Source organism: Vanacampus margaritifer, chromosome 10 (assembly GCF_051991255.1).
Source record: "Vanacampus margaritifer isolate UIUO_Vmar chromosome 10, RoL_Vmar_1.0, whole genome shotgun sequence".
Lineage (NCBI taxonomy): Eukaryota > Metazoa > Chordata > Actinopteri > Syngnathiformes > Syngnathidae > Vanacampus > Vanacampus margaritifer.
Window position 1 is genome coordinate 26,107,262 of NC_135441.1, and position 21,678 is coordinate 26,128,939.

A 21,678-nucleotide genomic window follows, 5' to 3' on the forward strand; every position below is an offset into this window, starting at 1 on the left:
AAAAGTCCATCATGAATAGAATATTAATAAAGTACAAACATTACTGTAAAAAAACAAAAAAAAACAACAACAACCAAATGAGGTTTGACAATTTTGCTCATGTCCGTATTGACCGTGTTCAGCTTGTCCTCGGGTAGCTTCTGACTCAGCAGAACAGATAAGAGGGCAGGGAACAATATTGTGTCTGAAAACACACATGCACACAATTCTCTGTCAGCAACTCACACGGTGATTCTGCCATGGAAATAATCCTGTTTGCTTTCCATTACCGTAAAACAAGAAAAACACCAGAGCTTAGTATGAAAAATAAGACGTTTCCTTTAATAACATCTGTAACATGACGGTTGCATGATATCACTTCCAATACATTGGATGCAGTATGCGGTACTGTACACTCGTATGAGGACACAAAGTTGACTACTTGGACTAGTAGGACATAAACCTGTATTGTTTTTCGACGAGGACATTATTAAAGGGCACAAATGGTGTAGCAGCAAAAAAGAGCTGTTGAGGCTACAGTATTACGTACACTGTATTTGCAGCGGCAATCACAACACATTATACATGGCTAAGGCAGTGGTTCTCAAACTGGGGTTTCCGGACCCGCGAGGGTCTGCCGGCTGTCACTTGGGGGCCCGCAAAAATCATTTGCAATCCATTTTTGAGTTTTATAAACCAATTACTTAATTACTTCTCCCTACCTTAATTTTGGGCTAATTGAAAAAAGAAAAGAAAATGACATCCCTGCATGAATAAAGATTTTTTTTTCTAAGAATTAAAGCTGTCCTATTTTTTAATAATAATATCATTTAAAAAATCAAGAATATACTGGTAGTCTTTTTTTTTTCTTAGAACAAAGGCATCGTTTCAGAATAAAAGGCATAGTATCATTGAAAATGAAGTTGTATATTTGAAATTGTTTTGTAAAAGTATGACTTTCTTCCCTTGTTTAAAATCTTTATAATATTCAAAAGAAAATCTGTATATTGAGAAATTTATTTAGAATTATTATTATTTTTTTTTTACAACCATCCTTATGAAACTACGAGAAAATCTGAATTTGTTATTGGAATATAACGATAGGCAACTTTTTACATTCCTATGCCATTTTGGATTTTTTTTCCTTCCCTGTAAGAGGGTCCCTGGACCCAAAAAGTTTGAGAACCCCTGCTCTAAAGAATGCACTATGTCATAGATAGACAAGCGGTTATAAAACGTCATATACTTTTAGTAAGATTTGCACTACATAATTATGACAAAGAGATCTTTACAGTCAACTGTGCAGATACAAAGCACACCAATACAGACATAATTTGAATATATCAAGCTGTTGTGATGCCGAAATGTCAAACGTGCTCGTTCCTGCCTGGATTTAGTATTAAAATAATATTTTTAGACATGAATAAGTAACATCCAGACCTCTAAATGCCCTACCCCCCCGCTAGCGTTCCTGAGAGCTCAGCACCTCGTCTCCTTCCACTGGAATGTTTTTGTTGTGTGTGGTTTTTCTGCAAGGATAGCATTTACTGCCTCCTGTATGTGCTTTTCGCAACAGTGCAATCTGGATGGATGGATGTTGAGCCGTATAGCGCAAAAAAAAAAAAAAAAAAAACAGCAAAACACGTTTTTATGATCACATGAGTCTATATGACTTGTGCAAAAGTCTCAGGGAGGGAATTGTACGTAAGGGAGCAAGTGATTAATTATTTTTTTTATCGGCAAAAACGTTAAGGGCAATAAAGTTAGCCGAGCATTAAACCAGCCTCATTCTGTGGATTTAGTGGGGAAACAATCGGAGTCTCGAATAGCTGCAGAATAAAGGTTGAACCAGAAAGTCTTGTGTCTGGAAGATGCTACGGCTAGCCTATCATAGCGCTTAAAGACAGAAAATAATCTGAAAACGCTGCAGAGAAATCTTATTCAAGTTAGAGGTGTTGCAACGTAAAATGGCCGCCAGGGGCAACATTGTTAGTCCACAAAAAAGTGGGGGTGGTCGTCACTTTCCAAACGCGCCTGTAATGTCTGTAAGACACAAGCTAGTAGCATCTTACAGACGTTAGCTAGCTGTAGCATCAAGCTAAAGCGGGACAAATAGATGTTCTGCGATTTCTAGCAAACGTGCGGTCCACTTGCTTACAAATTAGTATTTCACGCATATTTTTTTTTTACCTATGGGATTTTTCATGGCCACAAATTTTTATATTTTGGCCACAAAATAGGCATAACATTTCCATATTATATCTGTGTTGGGGCCATCAAAAACCATGTTTTATGTGGGGGTTGTAGCACATGGTGTCAAGCTTATTAAAAATAAAAAATCATCTGCGCAGTTATTATAATTTCTACATAACAAACATGTAATTATTGATAATTAAAAAAGTAGCATCTTACAGACATTAGCTAGCTGTAGCATGATGCTACAGCTAGCTTACCGTGAAGCGGGACAAATAGATGTTCTGCAATTTCTAGCAAATGTGCGGTCCACTTGCTTACAAATTAGTATTTCACGCATATTTTTTTTTTACCTATGGGATTTTTCATGGCCACAAATTTTTATATTTTGGCCACAAAATAGGCATAACATTTCCATATTATATCTGTGTTGGGGCCATCAAAAACCATGTTTTATGTGGGGGAACCGTAGCACATGGTGTCAAGCTTATTAAAAAAAAATAAATAAATCATCTGCGCAGTTATTATAATTTCTACATAACAAACATGTAATTATTGATAATTAAAAAAGTAGCATCTTACAGACATTAGCTAGCTGTAGCATCATGCTACAGCTAGCTTAGCGTGAAGCGGGACAAATAGATGTTCTGCAATTTCTAGCAAATGTGCGGTCCACTCGCTTACAAATTAGTATTTCACGCATATTTTTTTTTTACCTATGGGATTTTTCATGGCCACAAATTTTTATATTTTGGCCACAAAATAGGCATAAAATTTGCATATTATATCTGTGTTGGGGCCATCAAAAAACATGTTTTATGTGGGGGTTGTGGCACATGGTGTCAAGCTTATTAAAAAAAATTAAAAAAAATCATCTGCGCAGTTATTATAATTTCTACATAACAAACATGTAATTATTGATAATTAAAAAAGTAGCATCTTACAGACATTAGCTAGCTGTAGCATCATGCTACAGTTAGCTTAGCGTGAAGCGGGACAAATAGATGTTCTGCGATTTCTAGCAAATGTACGGTCCACTTGCTTACAAATTAGTATTTCACGCATATTTTTTTTTTTACCTATGGTATTTTTCATGGCCACAATTTGTTATATTTTGGCCACAAAATAGGCATAAAATTTGCATATTATATCAAAACCATGTTTTATGTGGGGGAACCGTAGCACATGGTGTCAAGCTTATTAAAAAAAAAAAAAAAATCATCTGCGCAGTTATTATAATTTCTACATAACAAACATGTAATTATTGATAATTAAAAAAGAAAACACCTTCTACTGTAAAAAGTTAAGGTAAGAATGTTATGTTAGGTTATGAATGTCTTCTTCTAAAGAGGTAGTGATCAACGGAATGATTGACATTTTGAAATAAAGTTATAAATATAGCATTTGTCATACAGTTTGTCGTTACTTGAGAAGTCCCATTCATTCATTGACTGCGGAGTGCACATGAAGCCCGAGGCAAGGTTGTAATTGTGAGACGTTCAATGAAACCAAAGGGCTCAAATGTGACTACAAAAAAATTCCTGGCTAAAAAAAGAAAAAAGAAAAAAAAAATTCAGCTCTCTGACCTGAGTCATTCTGTTCATTTGTCAACGTGGTTCCGGTTTTTGGTCCGTCACATCAATGCAGGTTTTGGCCTGCCATGTCAATACGGTTTTAGTTTTGGTCGGTCACAAGAATGCGCCCGTAGCTTTCGGACCGTCTTGCCAATACAGCTCCGGCTTTTGGTCCGTCAAGTCCGGACTTTGGCCTGCGACGTGAATACAGCTCCAGCTTTGGCCTGTCACATTGATTGACAGCCCCTTTGAGCCCCCCTTTGTTCTTCTCATGCCAAATAACATCCCTAAACGGTGGCCTGCTAAACCCAAAACAAGTTACGTTCACACCTTTTCCTTTCACTGCTTTTTTCCGTGTGTGTGATTAACTCATTCTAATGTATACAGGCCATTACTTCTGCTTTGTGGTTTGTGTGGGTGTGACATATCCATTTGGACTCAATACATTTGGGCCACCCGGCGTGACTCTTTATGCGGACGGATTACGTTCAAACACACCAAAAAACATTCGAGAAATGTGAAGGAATTATAATAATGCATAAAATTGAGGCTTGCGTAATTAAAAAAAAAAAAAATTGCATGTAATATAAAGAAAAGAAAAAAAAGCTTATGGCTACCTGCGTTCATTTCACATTGCATGTGTGAGTGTGTGCGCTATTCACACTGCCGCTTTAACTGGGAATGTGTGTGTGCGCAAAGCAGTGGACAGACGCCAGACCTCATTATTGTCATTCTTCTCACTGCCTAAACGGCAGGCGAAAAGCGGCCGCTTTCAATCCAACGGAAAAGACAAGAGACAAAAGGGCCCAAATTAAAACAAATGCTGCAAAAGGCTCGCCCGTGCTCATATGCTTGAGGAGGAGGGTGGGACGCGGGCGGGGAGGAGGGGGGGGGGGTGCTAACCCATCTGGGGTCTTTCACAGCCAGACCACACAAATACATTCAGCACCACTATAGGTCCACATACACACACACAGGTCGTGCCATTGCATGTGTGTATCCTATGTCTGGTCCGGCATGTTTGCACCTTTTATCTGATTGCGGTTGTTTTTTTTTTTTTTTTTTTTAATCCTCCACACAAGCACTGGCCCCGACGTGAACCTGGAAAAATCTGTCTCCGTGTTTCGAGAGGTCCACTTCATCCGTGATAGTCCCACCAGTGTCCAAGCAAACTGCAAAGCCGGAGTCTACTGGGAAATGTTTATCCATAAATCATAAATCAGCGCCGTGGTCCCTGCGCTCCTGCGAGGTGTTTAGTGACTAGACGTGCCTGCGCACGTTACGTGCTGTACATGTTGGGACACACACACACACACACACACACACGTATGACGTACATGTACAGTGCTACAGTGGTGGCTTAACTAGAAAAAGCTAGTACAGGCTGTGTGCTAATAATACTTCCTTTGGGCGGGTTTGGGTGGAGAGGACGAGGTGAGAGCGAGGACGCGTCAAGTCTTCAAGGCGTCACACCTGAAAGCGAAGAAATTAAAATCTGAGATCACTCTTAAAGAGACATATGGAAAATGGACTTTTTTATGGGTTGCATACAAAATATTGGGTCTGTTGAGTGTCTGTACACCCATCAAGTGTGAAATCGAGCAACCGAGTAAATCTGTGCTTCCAGGGTGCTCAGGTGAAGATCCCGAGCCACTTTCAAGTGATCAATTCAGAGGCACGATCATGCAGAATCACCCGCACCCACCAAAGGTGCTGCTATTAAATCAAAGCCGAAAGGTAAGCAGAGTTGCAAAGAGTTTAATGGGATGCACAGATTACTGTTGGCTAAAATAGTTAGCTTTTAATAACTTGCACATTTTATATGGCTTGATGAAGTTGTTGACAAAATGGCGGGCAAAAGAATCTGTTGTTTACCTATTTGGCATGTGCCGGTCTTACAAATCTGTTGTAAATAATTTTATAATGTGGCTTCATGTGTTGACGTTTTTTCCAGCTTCATACTGTGCCCCCATTTAAAGGGGCAGCGCTTGTTTTTCCCCCTTCCTTTTTTTTTTTTTTTTTTACCATCTAAGAAACTTGGGACTCTGAAAGGTCAGGCCCCCCGTTCGGTCTGCCCCTTTGTTGTTTTCATGTTTTTTGGACGGGTTGTGACTGGATTGCCCTTTTAGGGATCAATAAAGTACTGAATCTGCACTCTAAAAACAGTTGGGTCAAAAGTAACCCAATTATGGCTCAAAAATGGATCGATCCACTTTGTGGGTCAATTTGGCCCAAGTTTATGGGTTGTTTTATACAAAATGACCCAATTTTTTGAACCCAAGTAAAGAATCTGACCATTACTTATGAGTTGTTTTATGCTGAAAGACTCATTGCTTGACTCAAAGTTGGGTCAAATCGACCCAAGTAGAGGATCGGTCCATTTGTGACCCATAGTCGGGTTATTTTTGACCAACTGTGAGTTCTGAAAATGAGTCTGCCAGTGAGCCATTCTGAATATTTGCTTGTGATGCAACAGTGGGGCTAATTTACTTAATCCCGCCTCCGCACTAAGTTTCCCTACAGATAGTGGTTAGTGCAGTTTGTCGAGTATGAACGTCATAACCATATGGCGGCACGTTCTAGCTTGAGGGGCAGAAAAAGCATAAATAGCGAAGCGCGAAAAGGCGGCGGCTCACTCTACGTCCGTTTTTGCCGTTTGCACCAACCTGCAACGATGAGGGTCGAGTCGCCGGCGTTTTCGGTGGCACCTCTCAGCGGTGACTCTGCAGAGACACCGACACGACGTCGCATCCAGCGTCCACTTCCTGCCTCGGCACGGTCGACAAGATGGCCGCACGGTGGGCGGGGGAGGAGGGCTGGTGGCGGGAGGGGAGAAAACAGGACTCCTGGGGAGAACAGACAACAGTTGGACCATGAGTTGGTCGATAGCGTTAAGGCAATCAGGTAAGATGGGTTAGCGTATTTGTAGTTATTGACATCCGTGATTAACAAGAGCTGTCTTTCCATTTTAGTTAGTTTTTATTTCGTTTTTTTTTTTTAAATTTAGTTAGTTTTTATTTCGTTTTTTTTTTTTTAAATTTAGTTAGTTTTAATTAGTATTCAGGGTGGTTCTGTTAGTTTTTTTTAATTCGTTTTTTTTTTAAATGTTAAGTTTTAGTTTAGTTTTCAGTAGTCATTTTAGTTAGCTTTAGTTTTTTAAACGTGTATTACTTGTGTGCAATATTTAATAAATACCATAGTAAAATGAAAAAAGTAGCACATTTCTTACCTAGATTTCAGGTGAGTTAAATGAAAAGACAGGCGGGCCGAAAGAGCCAAAAGTCAAGCAGGCAAATTTGTCATCGACGTCATCTGAAGGTGCTTTTCTATTGGTTGCTGCTAGATGACATCACTTTTGTGTGACACACTTTCAAATGTCTTCCGGTAAATAAAAAAACAAACAAACTTAAAATCACATTTAAAACCATCCCCCAAAAGCTCATGTATTAAATTAATTACCAAAAACTAAAACAAAGGACATTTTCACTTTAATTATAGTTATAGTTTCAGTTAGTTTTCGTTTTTTTAAAAACATTTTCGTTATTACGAAATTCTTTTTGAACTTTAGTTTTTTGTTAGTTTTCGTTAACTAAAATAACCTTGGCCAACCAACCAATCGCAGCTTCAGAAAACAGGTGAGCTGTGATTGGTGGTTACCTGAGCGCGGAGCAACTGTGATGTCATCTTCAGTCGACAGCAGGTGGCAAAATGGCCGCCCCCTAAGATGGATAAGAACATCTAGATTTTGCTGCACAACTCATATTCCACAAATGTAATATTAATCAGAATGTCACGTTTATACTAGTCACATTGAACATATTATTGTCAACAAACGTTGGCGGTTGACTTCGCCTTTAATTGTCCAGCACCTTGAGTTGAATTTTAATGTATGAAAGGTGCTATACACTCTAAAAACAGTTGAGTCAAAAGTAACCCAATTATGGGTAAAAAATGGACTGATCCGCTTTATGAGTCAATTTGACCCCATTTTTATTTTTTTTTTTAACCGAAGTAAAGGATCTGACCAATATTTATGAGTTGTTTTCCCACTAAAAGACCCATTTCTTGACTCAAAGTTGGGTCAAAATGACCCAAGTAGAGGATCGGTCCACTGTTTTTAGAGTGTACAAATAAAGTTTTGATTAATTAATCTTGATTGATTGAAAAGCCTCAGTTGTCAAATGCTGATGGCCTCTCGTCTGTCTGGGAAAAAAAAGAAGCATTTTTGGGATGCCCTGCAACGTTCATCAGTTTGCAGTCTCCGATTACTCCTGCGGCTAAAAATGAAACATCCACAGCGAGATCTTCTGTCACTAATCCTGTTTCCCTCTCAGTCGTCATAGTTTCCAGTCTGCCCGACGAGACGGCGATGAGAAAAGCGTCTCCATTTGCGTCTTCCCAGGAGGCTGGCGGATAATGAAGATACTTAATGAGGCAGAGAGAGGCCATCTTTGTCCAGCGCCGCGATGACCACGCCTGCCGCTGGCACGGACAGAGAAGGTGGCATTCGGGAGCAAATTACACAGATTTCACCCCTGCTAGAGCTCGAATAAAGCCCGTTGGGGGTGATGGATGGGTTGTGGGGGGACATCACACCCAACACCGAGCCCCCTCTGACCCCCTGGGGCCCGGATATGAGTGATGGCCAAAAGGTGCGCTCATTCTTTTATCCCTCCGAACGGTCTGGATCCAGTCATGGGAATGGTGACGCTAAACACACATGTCAATCTCGTGCTGCGGGTGCGACAAGGTTTTCATTGTACTTGGTGTTAGAACTGTGGCTTCCCACACACTTCGCACCATCGAGCTGCTATCACACGTTGAGTCGCTAAAGACACAGACTATACGCATTGCCGTGTTTATACTGTATGTCCGTATAAATCCATATAAGGATGGAAAAAAAACGACCGACTCAAATGTCATCAATTATGTCATGATCAATTGAGTTATGTTTTTTTGGGGGGGGCTCGTTCCTGTGTGTGTGTGGTTTTTTTTCCACCTGGGAGTGATTTTAATCAACTCAAAGTCTTTAGCTTTGTGGCCACACCAGGAAGACGCCAGATTGTTCCTTTGTTTTCTCCATTTGCTGTCTTGCTACTAAATCGGATACGGCTCCTACACTCTAAAAAAGAGAATTGTTGACCAACCTAAAAAAAAAATCGCATCACGTGGTAATACGCGATTGAAATAAGTTAGTCCAAAGTCTATATATTAAGTTTAATGAACTCACAATCACTTAAATTTAATATATTCACTTTGGACTAAATTAACTCCACTTGAAGTGATTTTGTTTTAAAGTTCAAACAATTCAATTTGTAATCTTAAATTGGTTCAACAATTCACTTTTTAGAGCGTATTTGGATGTTTTTACTACACTGCTTTTCTTTATAAGTTCTGATATTTTCCTAGTATTCCTTAATGTACCAATTCTTGCTATTTGTTAGCATGTCGCATATCAATGTAAGCAATGAATTCCATGTGTGTATACCGTACCTGTTTATTTACATAATCCTCTTACAGGGATAAGCAGTAAAAAGTTAATATTTTTGCCCAAAATGAATGTAATAACTTTATTATTTGTCATGATCAATTTATATATTTAAAAACTAATTTTCACCACGGGAAGTAGGTAGCGACCAATCATGGCTCAGTTTGCTGACCAAACCCAGAAAACAGGTGAGCCATGATTGGTCGTTGCCTACTTCCTCAGCACGGGTGATGTCATCTTCAGTCGTGGGTTCGCTTCCCCGCCTGGGAGACCATGTTTGTATATGTTCGTGAGTGAGAATAAAATTTTTTAAAAAATACTTTCTCAGCACAGGTGATGTCATCTTCAATCACCAGCAAATGGATTATTATTATTTTTTTAAACATGACATTCTTATTAATATTACATTTGCGGAATAGGAGTTTTTGGGGGCGGCCATTTTTGCCACTTGCTGTCAACTGAAGATGACATCATAGTTGCTCAAAGCTCAGGCAACAACCAATCACAGCTCACCTGTTTTCTGAAGCTGAGCTGTGATTGGTTGGCAACTGTGATGTCATTTTCACTCGACAGCAAGTGGCAAAATGGCCGCCTTCTGATATTGATTAAAAACTGCTAAGGGGTTCACCTGAATACAGTGTTTAGACTTTGTGGGGCTGCATAGAACATATTGTTGACAAGATATTTTTTTGGGACTTCCACGTCTTAACTTTCTTTCTTACCCGCCCCAAGAAACACATGACAAATAGCGACTTTTCACGTGAATATTTTTTTGTCTATAATCGCTGAGAAATAAACTCAGCCAATATTGTCCTCCTTTGCACTGGCCAGGGTGCTGTGGAGTGTTAAATGTTGGCCACAAAGGCGCATTCTGTTCATCCCGACTGTATACTCGCCACCACAAAGATCTCTTTGAGTCGTGAGTATCACACAGAGGTGAGTGAACTTGTGTGCGTATGTGTGTGATTGTGTGTGTGTGTGTGTGTGTCAGACCTTGACTAATGCGGCTGTAAAAGAAATTGTCCAAATAACTGTGTCAAACAACGAAGACCAGATAACCCAACATCCAAACACACGCAAAGGGGAGCTGTTGGAATACACGCTGCAAAAAAACGGCATCCCCAAGGAGAAGATGTTTCGTGACGGTGGGCTAGCGGTTAGCATGTTTGCCTCACGCATCTTCAGGTCTGAGTTGGAATCCTGAGAGTAACAGTCTTTTCCGGGTAACTTCTTCTCACATTCCAAAAACATCAGAGAAGCCTCTGAATTGTTCCTATATGTGAATTGTTTGTCTGTATGTGATTGGTCAGCGACCAGTCCCCGATGCGCGCCACCTCTCACCCCAAAACCAGCTGTGATTGGCTGCGGGACAAGTGCTCCGGAAAAATGGATGGATGGATATTTGACGTGAACCTACGCATTTTGGATGCCTCCAACTGCTTTCCTTCCTCGGCCCTTTTTCTTGACTCTTGCTGGCTTGTGAGAGGGCCTGAAAAATAAATGACAAGGAAAAGATAAGAAATTGTTCATTTTATTGTTTATAAATTTTCAACTTCTTGTTTATTGTTTAAGAAATTGTTTATTTTCATGTTTATGCATTTTGAATTTTCAACTTCTATATTTGATTATTTCAGCATCATTTTGAAGCACAAACTTTTTCCTGTCACGTATGACTGTCAAGAATGCTCTCCGTCATTCACTTGCATTGACCGAAAGTATGCTAGCTTCTGATTGGTTAGTGTTTAGTCAGCTGATAGGGAATCAGAAAGTCGTCGCTCCAGCTCCCCGCGTATGACGAGCAAAGTTGAAATTAAGAATGAATCCGTCTCCATCCTGCCTTTTCATTTTATAAACAGTGTCCCATTAACCACCAAAGAATCCTTACGTTAGACTATAGCTATGTTACGTGTATTTCTTGTAACTTTCTAATTTTTTTTTGGGCAAATCTGCCACTTTATAAACTCGCAAATTTGACTTATTTTTAGCCTTGACCCTTAAGAAGAAAAAATGATTAACTTTTTTTTTGACTCATTCTTTGCGCTTTAACATTTTTGGGGGGATTTAGCTAATTAATTTAACTTTTAATCAATTTCATAATGCTCAAAATCTCCCAATGTGTTCTTATTTATTTATGTATTTATTTATTTATTTTTACACTTGTATGAATATGTAGAACATTGAAATGCCCTCGCAAGATACTCACATGGTTCAAAATGTAAACATGCACCGCTCTTCAAAACGTAATTCTCATCTTCTTTCTTTAAACAAGCTCAAATTATGATGGGCTCATTTAGCGGCACGGCCGGCACATCATCAGGACGCTAATGTCCCGTGTTGTTGTTGTTGTCGTGGCTTTAATAGACGACGACAGCGACGGCTGCGTGACTGCGCTCCATCATTGCCAGTGCGTGTGCGCACACGGCGGGCCAAGATAAAATCATTACTATGGTGACAACAGGATGCGGGTCGCCCCAGGGGATGCTGGGAGGGAGTCGCACAGATGCTAACTCAATGAGGGACATTACACAGGGGGGAGCGAATTTCAAACACGTGTTGAACATTTACAGGTTTTTACTGATAAATGACATCGCGCAGGTTGGTCTCGTGTATAGCAAAAGCACATAAAACCTTACGGAGTCATTGAACAAACGTATACACCCATACAGCCCACACGAATACATTGGAACTCTGTATTTACGTCCACATCCAAACAGGAAGCAGGGCGATATAAATATGACAGTCCTTTTAGGCTGCAGGCTGTTTCTAAATCTAAACACGCTTAGCTCCTCACAAAGATCACTTTCATATGATTAAACTTGTGCCCATTACATTTTCAAATATTAATATCGTTGCTCTTTGAGATGTGATGTGATTATTGTCTACATAGGCCTGTCACCCGAGTCTTTCAGTCATAAGGTGGAATTTGATAGGATGGGATAGAGAAAAAAAAAGTCACATTTTCCAGCAACGTGGGCTGTATTAAGAACTTTTAAGACCTCACGACACTCTTGATGATTTCAAAAGTGCAAAATAGAATAAGTAAAGAAAGCAAACCTTATAGTTGGTGTCAGCTGGAGCTGTTCTTTAAACCTGCAAAAAAGATATCATGCAGTTGATGGACTTTAATATGTATTCATTGTGCTCATGAGAGGAGTCAAATCTGACCTTCATGACCTTTTAATTTCCCACCAGCCTGTGGATTAAACATTTCTTGACAATAATATGTTATATGTGACCTCAGTAGTCTAAACCATGACATTGTGATTATTATATTGCATTTGTGGAATATGAGTTATGGAGCAAAATCTAGCCGTTTTTATCCATATCAGGGTGCAGCCATTTTATTAAACTTGCTGTCGACTGAAGATGACATCACAGATGCTCAGGGCTCACGACCAATCACAGCTCATGTTTCTTTTTTTAAGGTGAGCTGCGATTGGTTGTTACCTTGAGACCTGAGCAATTGTGATGTCATTTTAGCTCGACAGCAAAATAGTCGTCCATTGCTGGAGCTCTCCATGCAAGCCGGCGAGACTTCCGACCCGCTCACTCAAAACATTGACGGCCATTGAAGTCCAACCCAAGACACGCTTAGGACCACCCCCTCATTTGAATAACATTTCATCCTGGCAGAGCGCCTGCAGCATGAAATAAATAAATGTGAGAGCAGAGTGTTTCCATTTGATTGATTAATATTTGATTATATTTATGTATTTAATTTTGTATTTATTCCGGCATTTATTTTTTATAATTTTTTAAATCTCGTTTTTTATTATTATTATTTTTATTACTTTTTTATTTAGGGATATTTTTTAAAATTTTATTTCCATTTATATTTATTTATTAAAAAAATTATTATATTTTTATATCCGTTTTTATTTTCACTTCTAGTCATTTATTTATTTATTTAGTCATTTATTTATTTTTAATTTTGGCATTTCCTCCTGGCATCTCATAAATGTGAGAGCAGAGTGTTTCCATTTGATTGATTAATATTTGATTCTATTTATGTATTTATTTTTGTATTTATTCCGGCATTTATTTTTTATAATTTTTTAAATCTCGTTTTTTATTATTATTTTTTTTATTACTTTTTTATTTAGGGATATTTTTTTAAATTTTATTTCCATTTATATTTATTTATTAATTTTTTTTATTATATTTTTATATCCGTTTTTATTTTCACTTCTAGTCATTTATTTATTTATTTATTTAGTCATTTATTTATTTTTAATTTTGGCAGTTTTGGTCCTCCACAACATCCATCCATCCATTTTCTTGACCGCTTTTCCTCACTAGGGTCGCGGGGGTGCTGGAGCCTATCCCAGCTGGCTTCGGGCAGTAGGCGGGGTACACCCTGAACTGGTTGCCAGCCAATCGCAGGGCACACAGAGACGAACAACCACACTCACATTCACACCTAGGGACAATTTGGAGTGTTCAATTAACCTGCCATGCATGTTTTTTGGAATGTGGGAGGAAACCGGAGTACCCGGTGAAAACCCACGCAAGCACGGGGAGAACATGCAAACTCCACCCAGGAAGGCCGAAGCCCGGACTCAATCTCACGTCCTCTGCACTGGGAGGCGGACGTGCTAACCAGTCAGCCACCGTGCTGCCCTCCACAACATATTATTGTCAAAAAAATAAAAAAAATAAAAAATTGGGGTTGACTTCCCTTTTAATATAACATATGTGGTATATAGATTAAGCAGCAAAATCCACCCATATTTATCCAACTCTGGGGAGGCCATTTTGCCACTTGCTGCCATCTGAAAATGGCATCACAGTGCATGAGATCAATGGTGACTTTTAAGTCAGCAACAGCAAGTGGCAAAATGGCCGCCCCCCTGAGACGAATAATGAATTAATACTCAACAAAGGCAGAATATAAATACCAGAATAGTGGGCTGCATAGAACATCTTATTGTAAAGAAATGTTTAGATTTGATTACCCTTTTAAATAAAATAAAAAAAATGAAAAAAATATTTTTCACCCCCCAAAAAATTCCAAATAAAAATGTGTATTTAGGAAATTCAAAATAAACAAAATCCCTCCCTTTCAATGCAGTTTGTTAAAATACAATACAAAAGTGCATTGTAACCGAAACCAAACTATCAATATGGGATCCAATCAATATCAGCACTATTATTAGTATGCATGTTTTGAATACCGGGATCAAATCAGGCAACGCTTCCAGTGAATCATAGACGATGCCGTGTGTAAGTGTTTCTTACCTGCACACACACTGGCTGTGTTCCACAAAAGTCAGCTGAATGAGCTCATGTTTCATAAAGGAAGTCCTCATCAGCTACACACACAAAAAACACACATGAAGGCCAGCTTTCCATGTTGGGTTACTTGTGCGTGCGTGCGTGCGTACCTCCATGGTGAGCGTGTGCGTGAGCGAGGGCACGCACTCCATGGCCTCGTCGGCGCAGCAGCCGCCGCATCTCCTCACCGCCACGCAGGAGGGCACGAAAAGGTGGTGCGTCTCCCCCGGCAACTCCCGCCAGACATCCACCAAGGTTTCCCGGGGCTCGCAGCCGCTGCGGGAGTACACCTCCAACCACCGTCGCACTGAGTTAGGACGCACAAAAGTCTCAGTGCCACCGCAGGTTGGACGATGGGGGACGAGCTTGTCAGGAACTGGCAACCTACCTTCTCGACCTTCTCTGGATTTCGACGAGTCGGTGGGACGCCAGTGAGCCAGCTGGTGGGATGAATAAAGGGGAGAAAAAAAGTCAAAGAAGTATTTTCGAGAGGCAAAACAAAAGACAACAACTGAGGTCATGTGGTTGCATAAGTGTGCACACCCTCTTATAATTGGAAGATGAGCTAAAAAGACGAGCTCAAGACGCAAGCAAGTGATTCACGTGACATGTCTAAATCATTTATTTGCCTAACGTTACTATGAGTGAGAGGTACAGTGAATAGCAAAAGTATACACACCCCTGTTTAAATGCCAGGCTTTCGTGAAGTACAGAAATGACGAGATAAATCATTTAAAAATATTTTTCCACCATTCATGTGACCTATAACCTCTATAACTCAATCAAATAAAAAAAATGTTTGAGAAGGTAAATAAAAAAATACATAACTGAGACAATGTGATTGCATAAGTGTGCACACCCGCTTAATGACTGTGTTTGTGACCGTGTTCACACTGGCCATAATATTTAGTGCCACTGACTTGACCCCAAATAAATTTCAGATGTTCTAGTAGGCTTTTCCTGACTGACATGCCCTGCGATTGGCTGGCGACCATTCCAGGGTGCACTACGCCTCTCACCCAAAGTCAGCAAGGATAGGCTCCAGGTCACTCGTGATCCTAATGAGGTATTGAAAATGATGACGAAACAGCACAGCCACCAACATAAAAAGATTGTTATGATTTCGACTAAATGAATACAAAAGCACTACAAGAAAGTGAGCAAAGGTAACTAACAAAACAGCACATACGCTTTTTCATTATTTACCCACAGTTTGCTGAAACCTCCCATAATTCAGAACCATCAATCAACAACACACATTTGCACTGTTCTCAAATCAAACCAAGAGTACTTCAGGCAATGGAGTGGCCTGGCGTTTTAAAAGGACTCTTGAAATGATGAAAGAATTTCCTGTTAGATAGCGACACCTATTTCACCCCCACCGCCTCCTTTTGAACACGAGATGACAAAATGAAAGGATGGAGGGGCCGCCAGATCGGGGGCCTCCCGCTGTAAATGACGTGACGAAAAATATTTGTCGTGGAAAAGTTTGGGAGTGTTACTGAGCCGCCACCCCCCCCCCCCCCCTCCCCAAACTGCAAAGTCTCTCATGAGGAGCAGAGAGTGAGAGTCGGTGCCACCGGGATTAGGAGTTCAATCTGCAAGACACATTTTTACAAGGGCACATGCTGCAGCATGTGTGGCCAAAAGCTCACTAGATCACCCCACTTCAAATCCTTTTTCCCTCCAAAAACACAAAATGATATCAGAGTTTTTATTTGACTGCTTTTGCCAGTTCTTATAAAGAGCAAATATACAGTATGACACTGAAACTGAATATTTCTATTTCTTAATGGTTGGGTGGGGGGCGGGGGGGGGTCTGATTCCATGTGTCACATTGACTTTCATTCATTTGGAGGATGACAAATTATTAACCTGACACATATTTTATTAGCATGCCAGTTTAATGGATCTCACAAAATACATACAAGAGTCCAATAACTGTCAGTGTGTGTGAAAAAGACCAAGGCCACTCGTAAGGGAATGTAGACTTTGTTCAGTCGGCCCCTTTTAAACAGTTCCACCCACTTTTATACACACACGCGCGCACGCAAACGAACGTTCAAGTGAGTATGTCTATCTTTGTGTGCAATTCTCTGACATAACGCATTCTGTGGCCCCTAAAGCAAGTCAAACACTTTCATTCATATTAGTAATATGAATACAGCTTTAATCATTCATTTTTTTGTTTTTAAGTCGATTTGCCAACTATCACCTCGTTGGCACATCAAAGTGCAAACAAACACGTTTTGGTGGCACACTCACAGTCAACATCGCACACACAGTAAATATCATCTGAATAACACAAATTTTGCTGTAAATTAGTTTTTTGGGTATTTACTTTTTTTTGTTTAAAAAATATATGTATTGTATTCATTATGTATTTAATTTATGGAGGTTAGTGTCCCTTTGAAGGTGCTACATACCGTAAATTATTATTGTTTATTTTGATAAGTATTTGGGTTCCTTCAAAAGGTACTATATAAATTGTTTACTATTATTCTTATAAAGCAATCTTGATCTAATACACAGTAGAAATCTGAAAAGAGTGGATTACAAAAACATACACAAATGAAGGCTAAGCTAGGCAGCTAGCGCTGTTAGCCTCATTTTTTTTTTTTTTAGCTTTCCTTGAATGTAGACTTGGACTTCTTGAGTTGTTTTGACAGTTTCAAATGCACGTTATCGGCATCTACAGGCACTAAAAAGAACAGCACCAACCTGAACGTGCAAGGGGCGCAATCAAGTCGCGGCTCTTAGTAAAAGAAGCATCTAGCACTATTGTTAGCATCATTTTTATCATGGCATTCCCATTGTCTCCATCACAGGGCCTATTTTTTTCACTTTCATCGGCTTGTGGGTCAGCCAGTATTGAACCCTATTAACTCATAGGAACAAGTCGTCACACAAAAGCACTTAGCTCTGTTGTTAGCAACTTATAATTTGTTAGCATTCCGATTCCACTCTTCTACCTTCTTGATTGGACAGTTAGAAATGTACATTATCACCATCTACTGGCCCTTAAGTGGAACAGCGCCAAGCTGAGCGTACAAGTAGAGTAATCTAGTTCTTACAGTGCAAGCGCCTCAATCGTACACTTTTCCACAGGGCAGTTGAAATTTGAGCCCGACGAACCCTGCCTAGCAACAAGTGACCACGCAGATGTCTTGGAAGGGCGTTCAAAAAGAATCAAGGCTAGTCCGTGTAGCGTCTGGCCTCATGAATGAGTAAAACATACAGTATAGAGTCAGGCCCGGCTCCCAGCGCGCCTCACAGCACTGAGTGTTCCTGATAGACTTCTCCAGACATAAATAAAGAAAACACGCCGTCGGCCTGCTCGTGAGTGTGAGGTGAAGATGAGTTCACGCGTTACATTCGCTCAGTTACTGACAGAGCAAGAATCTAAAATGATAATAATGAAAAACTGAAATGAAATACAGCGACTTTAAATTGACAGTGATACAGCACCCATACGGAATCTGTATGCTTTTTGATTGATGAGTTTAATTATAACCGCCTTTGGCTTACCAGATTGTCAGAAAACCACACATTCCGTTTAGCTCTTTAGCTACTTTTCAATAAAACAAACAAACTGGCAGAAATTAACTAACCTTGGTGGTAACTGACAGTGACACACTATCACTGCGTGGCTAGATAGCAGTCTTCATTGATCTAAGGGGGGGGGGGGGGGTGTAGCAGTTCAGTTAGCAGCTACTTAATGAGCAGCTAAGCTAAAAGCCAAAGCCAACAAAAAATGTATGCAGTAATGGCTTGAAGATGAACGCTACATTTTGACAGATAGTTAAGTAGCTAAACAGCTAGCTAGATTGCCAGATGTATAGATTTATGGATAGCGGATACAATATACTGTTAGACGGATGGCTAGCTAGACATGTAGACTGATTCATAAATAGATAAGATATAGATTTAGCGACAGATAGCTAGATATATTTACAAGCGGATACACAGATTTATGCCGATCTGTTGCTGTGATTTTGTTGCTAAAATATTATGTTTCAATTTTCAACAAAGAACTGTATGCGAACACACTTCGCTAGATTGTTGTTGAAAAAAGGATAAACATTAAAAAAAAAAAAATCTCTTAAATTTTAAGGGTGCTGGGATTCAATTTAGAGGGTGCTTGGGCACCCCCAAAAATGGGCTAGAAACGCCCATGTCAAATAGATGTAGAGGCAGATAGGCAAACATAGATCGTTTTGTAGATATTACTTGACTGCTAGCTATAATTATGTAGATTTAGAGGACGATTATGCATATATTTAGACCAATACACAATAGACTGCAGATAGATAGATAAGATAAAATGCGGAGCAAAGGTGACAGGTGGTCATTGACCTGCAGCAGGATGACTTGCATAGAGATCTCCAATGAGAAGGAAACAAACGCACTGCGATGATCAACACACGAAGTATATAGCACATGCTTGCAAAGACACTTTAGAGGTCAGATGGTCCACGTACACACGCACTCGCGCGCGCACACATCCATACGTTACCTTGGCGTGGGACGTCGGGATTGTGGTGAGCAGCAGGAATTGAAACATTCCTAGAATAACTTGGAGCATAATCCCCATTGTATGCACGGTAGTCCTACGGAGCCGGCCAACTACAAATAACAATAATAGTGGATCATTTACAACCAAACGATGTCTGTCTGCCCGTCTGTCTCTGTGCGTGCGCGTCCGCGTGTCCTCCGTGACCGAGCAAAGACGCACCAAAGCCGGCGTTCACTCTCCAGCCTCCCGGCCGTGCAACGGCATCCTCCGTGGCATCTTCATCTTCATCCGGAGGTGTGCAACTCTCATGTTCTCGTGGATATTCCTCTCTTAATAATCCCGACCTGCAACATGTCGGCGCAAAACGGTTTTTATGATCATGAGACTTGAGGAAAGTTTGGCTTTTGTCTTCTTCCCATCGCAAAATCCTTCTTAAAGGGTGACTGGAAATGGTTTGGAAATCAATTAAAGAGGATGCGGGGTCGTGCGGAGATCCACCGCATGACGAGGAGGGGGGCGGGAGGGAGCGGGAAGACGGTGCCGCATATGGCGCTCCAAGCTCGGTCACACTGTGGCCATGCTGTCGCTCCCGTGGAACACGCCACCGCTCTCAAATCCTCTTGAAAAACAACAATAATGACAAGAGACGGGCATGTCCAACTGTGGTAGAAGTAGTGAGGTTTGTCCGGTTCCAAAAAAAGGGAGGAGAATGTGTTAGCAGCAGAGCGGAGCAGTCAGTGTTCATTTGTTGTGGTCGGCCAGCTCGTTTTCCCTTTTTGCCCTTGAGACGCAAGCAGCGGAAGGAGCATTGCAACTTTTTTTTCTCTCTCTCCCTAAACGGGACCGGCAGGCAGGCGCACTGGATGCAGGTGCTAGTGCGGTACTCGTGCCCCCGTGGCAGGGGTCAGAGCGGGGTTGCATGTATGTATGTATGGATGTATGATGGGGCCCCTCGGCAAAGGGGAACACGGCCAAAGTTGCCACAGAGGTCATGTCCTCTGTCAAACACCCCCCCCCCCCCCCACCACCACTCATTTGGAACTGTCATTTCAACCACATATGTTTTTGACCAGAGAATGGCAGAGACCTAAAGGAACCATTCTTAATTGTGTAAAAAATAAAAAAATAATAAAAATGCATACAGTTGATTTGAAAGGAAATATATTGCTAGCCTAATAGCATAGTTGCACAAGTTATTTTTGGAATATTTTTTTAGAAAAGTAGAACCCCCCCCCCCCCCCCAGAAAACTTGGGGGAGCATTTTAAAAACAGTAAGGATCCAGTAGTCTCGATTTTACCTTTGCAGATTACCATGACCTGAATGTCTGAGAATTTGCATAAAAAAACAAAAACGTAAGCACTTTGATATATTTTTTAATTAATATATTGACAGTAAGCAACTTTGACAATTATACGACTATGCTAACAATATTGTGTTATTACCTTTTTCAAGAATTTAACACAAAGTTTACTGCCACCTGACAGATGTTTTTTTTTTTTTTGCTTTAAATTGAGAGCACACATTTGACATACAGTGCTAGCAATGAAGTCAACTCACTTTGGAACAAGCTGCAGTTCAAAAATCAAATATCCCCCCCTCCCAAGAAAAATACTCTTGAAGCCGTTTATGCCACTCTCAGTTGAAGTTTACTGTTAAACTAAACAGAAAACAATGACAATTGCACTATATGTAAAAGGCTGTTTAGCATAATGCTAACACATAATGCAAAATGCCAATAGATGGGCTGACAAATAGCATCAATAATCGCAGCATTATAAATTATTCAAGAAAAAGATATTCACTGAGTATTGGTGAAAGTCTTCATTTTGTGTCTTCATGACTGTATTATACTGCCCCCTGGTGGCCAAATGGGCACACACCAAAAGGAGTTGCAATGAATTCAACAAATATGGACAGAGCATTTAATTCTTTATTTTCTATTTAATTATGTCATCGCTACATGTTTTATCATGAAACTAGTCCAGGCTTATTTTTCTTATTAAAAACATTGTAAGAATACGAGTTTTTTCCCATTTTTGTAATGAGTTACGAGCATGATTACATAACGAATTTAACTATCTCAGGATACCACTGTATTCACCAAGCTGTTTTTTATTTTATTTTTATGTGGGTACAATTCCTAGAGCCTGTTTAGAAAATAGACGAATACAGTTTCACAATGATTGATGTAAACCCTTGAAATTGTCTAGTTTTCACCACGAAAATGGATCTTTAATTTCAACTGACCTTAGAGAGACGAATGCTAACCCTTTTATTATGGACAAATGCGATTAGGTCTGAGGCCACATGAGGTCAACAAAGACAAATTTGAACTATGATATGACATTACTTGGCAAAATGACATAACGAGACGCATGAAAATGTCAGCTCGAGCCTCTGGTGGCTTTCGCACTGCAATACCAACAGCCACCCAATAAAAGGCTTTATTGGACGTGATTCACAAAGAGATTAATGGGGCCATTTATAGGATGGGCATAATCGGCCTGGCGTTCATTTGTTTAGAGTGTCAAATAAAAACGAACCCCGTTCTTACCCGATATCAAGCGTTAAGAATCCAAAGGTATAAATAAAAGGAAAGCAGCTGGCTTTATGGCTCGCTAAGGACCGTTTGTTTTATGCTCAGCTGCGACCG

At 40.1% G+C, this 21,678-nt stretch overlaps 1 protein-coding gene across 1 annotated transcript; it reads right to left on the bottom strand.

Annotated features, from left to right (window-relative positions):
- Positions 1-294: 294 nt before the first annotated feature.
- vegfba (vascular endothelial growth factor Ba) lies at positions 295-19,993 on the bottom strand. The gene is made up of 8 exons (XM_077578258.1): positions 19,025-19,993; positions 14,897-14,948; positions 14,619-14,815; positions 14,473-14,546; positions 12,289-12,324; positions 10,652-10,723; positions 6,413-6,592; positions 295-5,219 (listed from the first exon to the last, which is right to left on the bottom strand). The coding sequence occupies exons 1-8, from the start codon at positions 19,100-19,102 to the stop codon at positions 5,198-5,200; spliced, it is 711 nt and encodes a 236-aa protein (XP_077434384.1). The 5' UTR covers positions 19,103-19,993; the 3' UTR covers positions 295-5,197.
- Positions 19,994-21,678: the final 1,685 nt, after the last annotated feature.

What these genes read in the sequence shown, in the direction of transcription:
- vegfba (XM_077578258.1), bottom strand. Translation starts at nt 19,102, where the DNA reads ATGGGGATTATGCTCCAAGTTATTCTAGGAATGTTTCAATTCCTGCTG. An exon ending in CGCACACGCTCACCATGGAG is followed by an intron (nt 14,547 to 14,618) that starts GTACGCACGCAC and finishes TTGTGTGTGTAG; the next exon opens with CTGATGAGGACTTCCTTTAT. An exon ending in CTCGACCCTCATCGTTGCAG is followed by an intron (nt 5,220 to 6,412) that starts GTTGGTGCAAAC and finishes CTTCGCTTTCAG; the next exon opens with GTGTGACGCCTTGAAGACTT.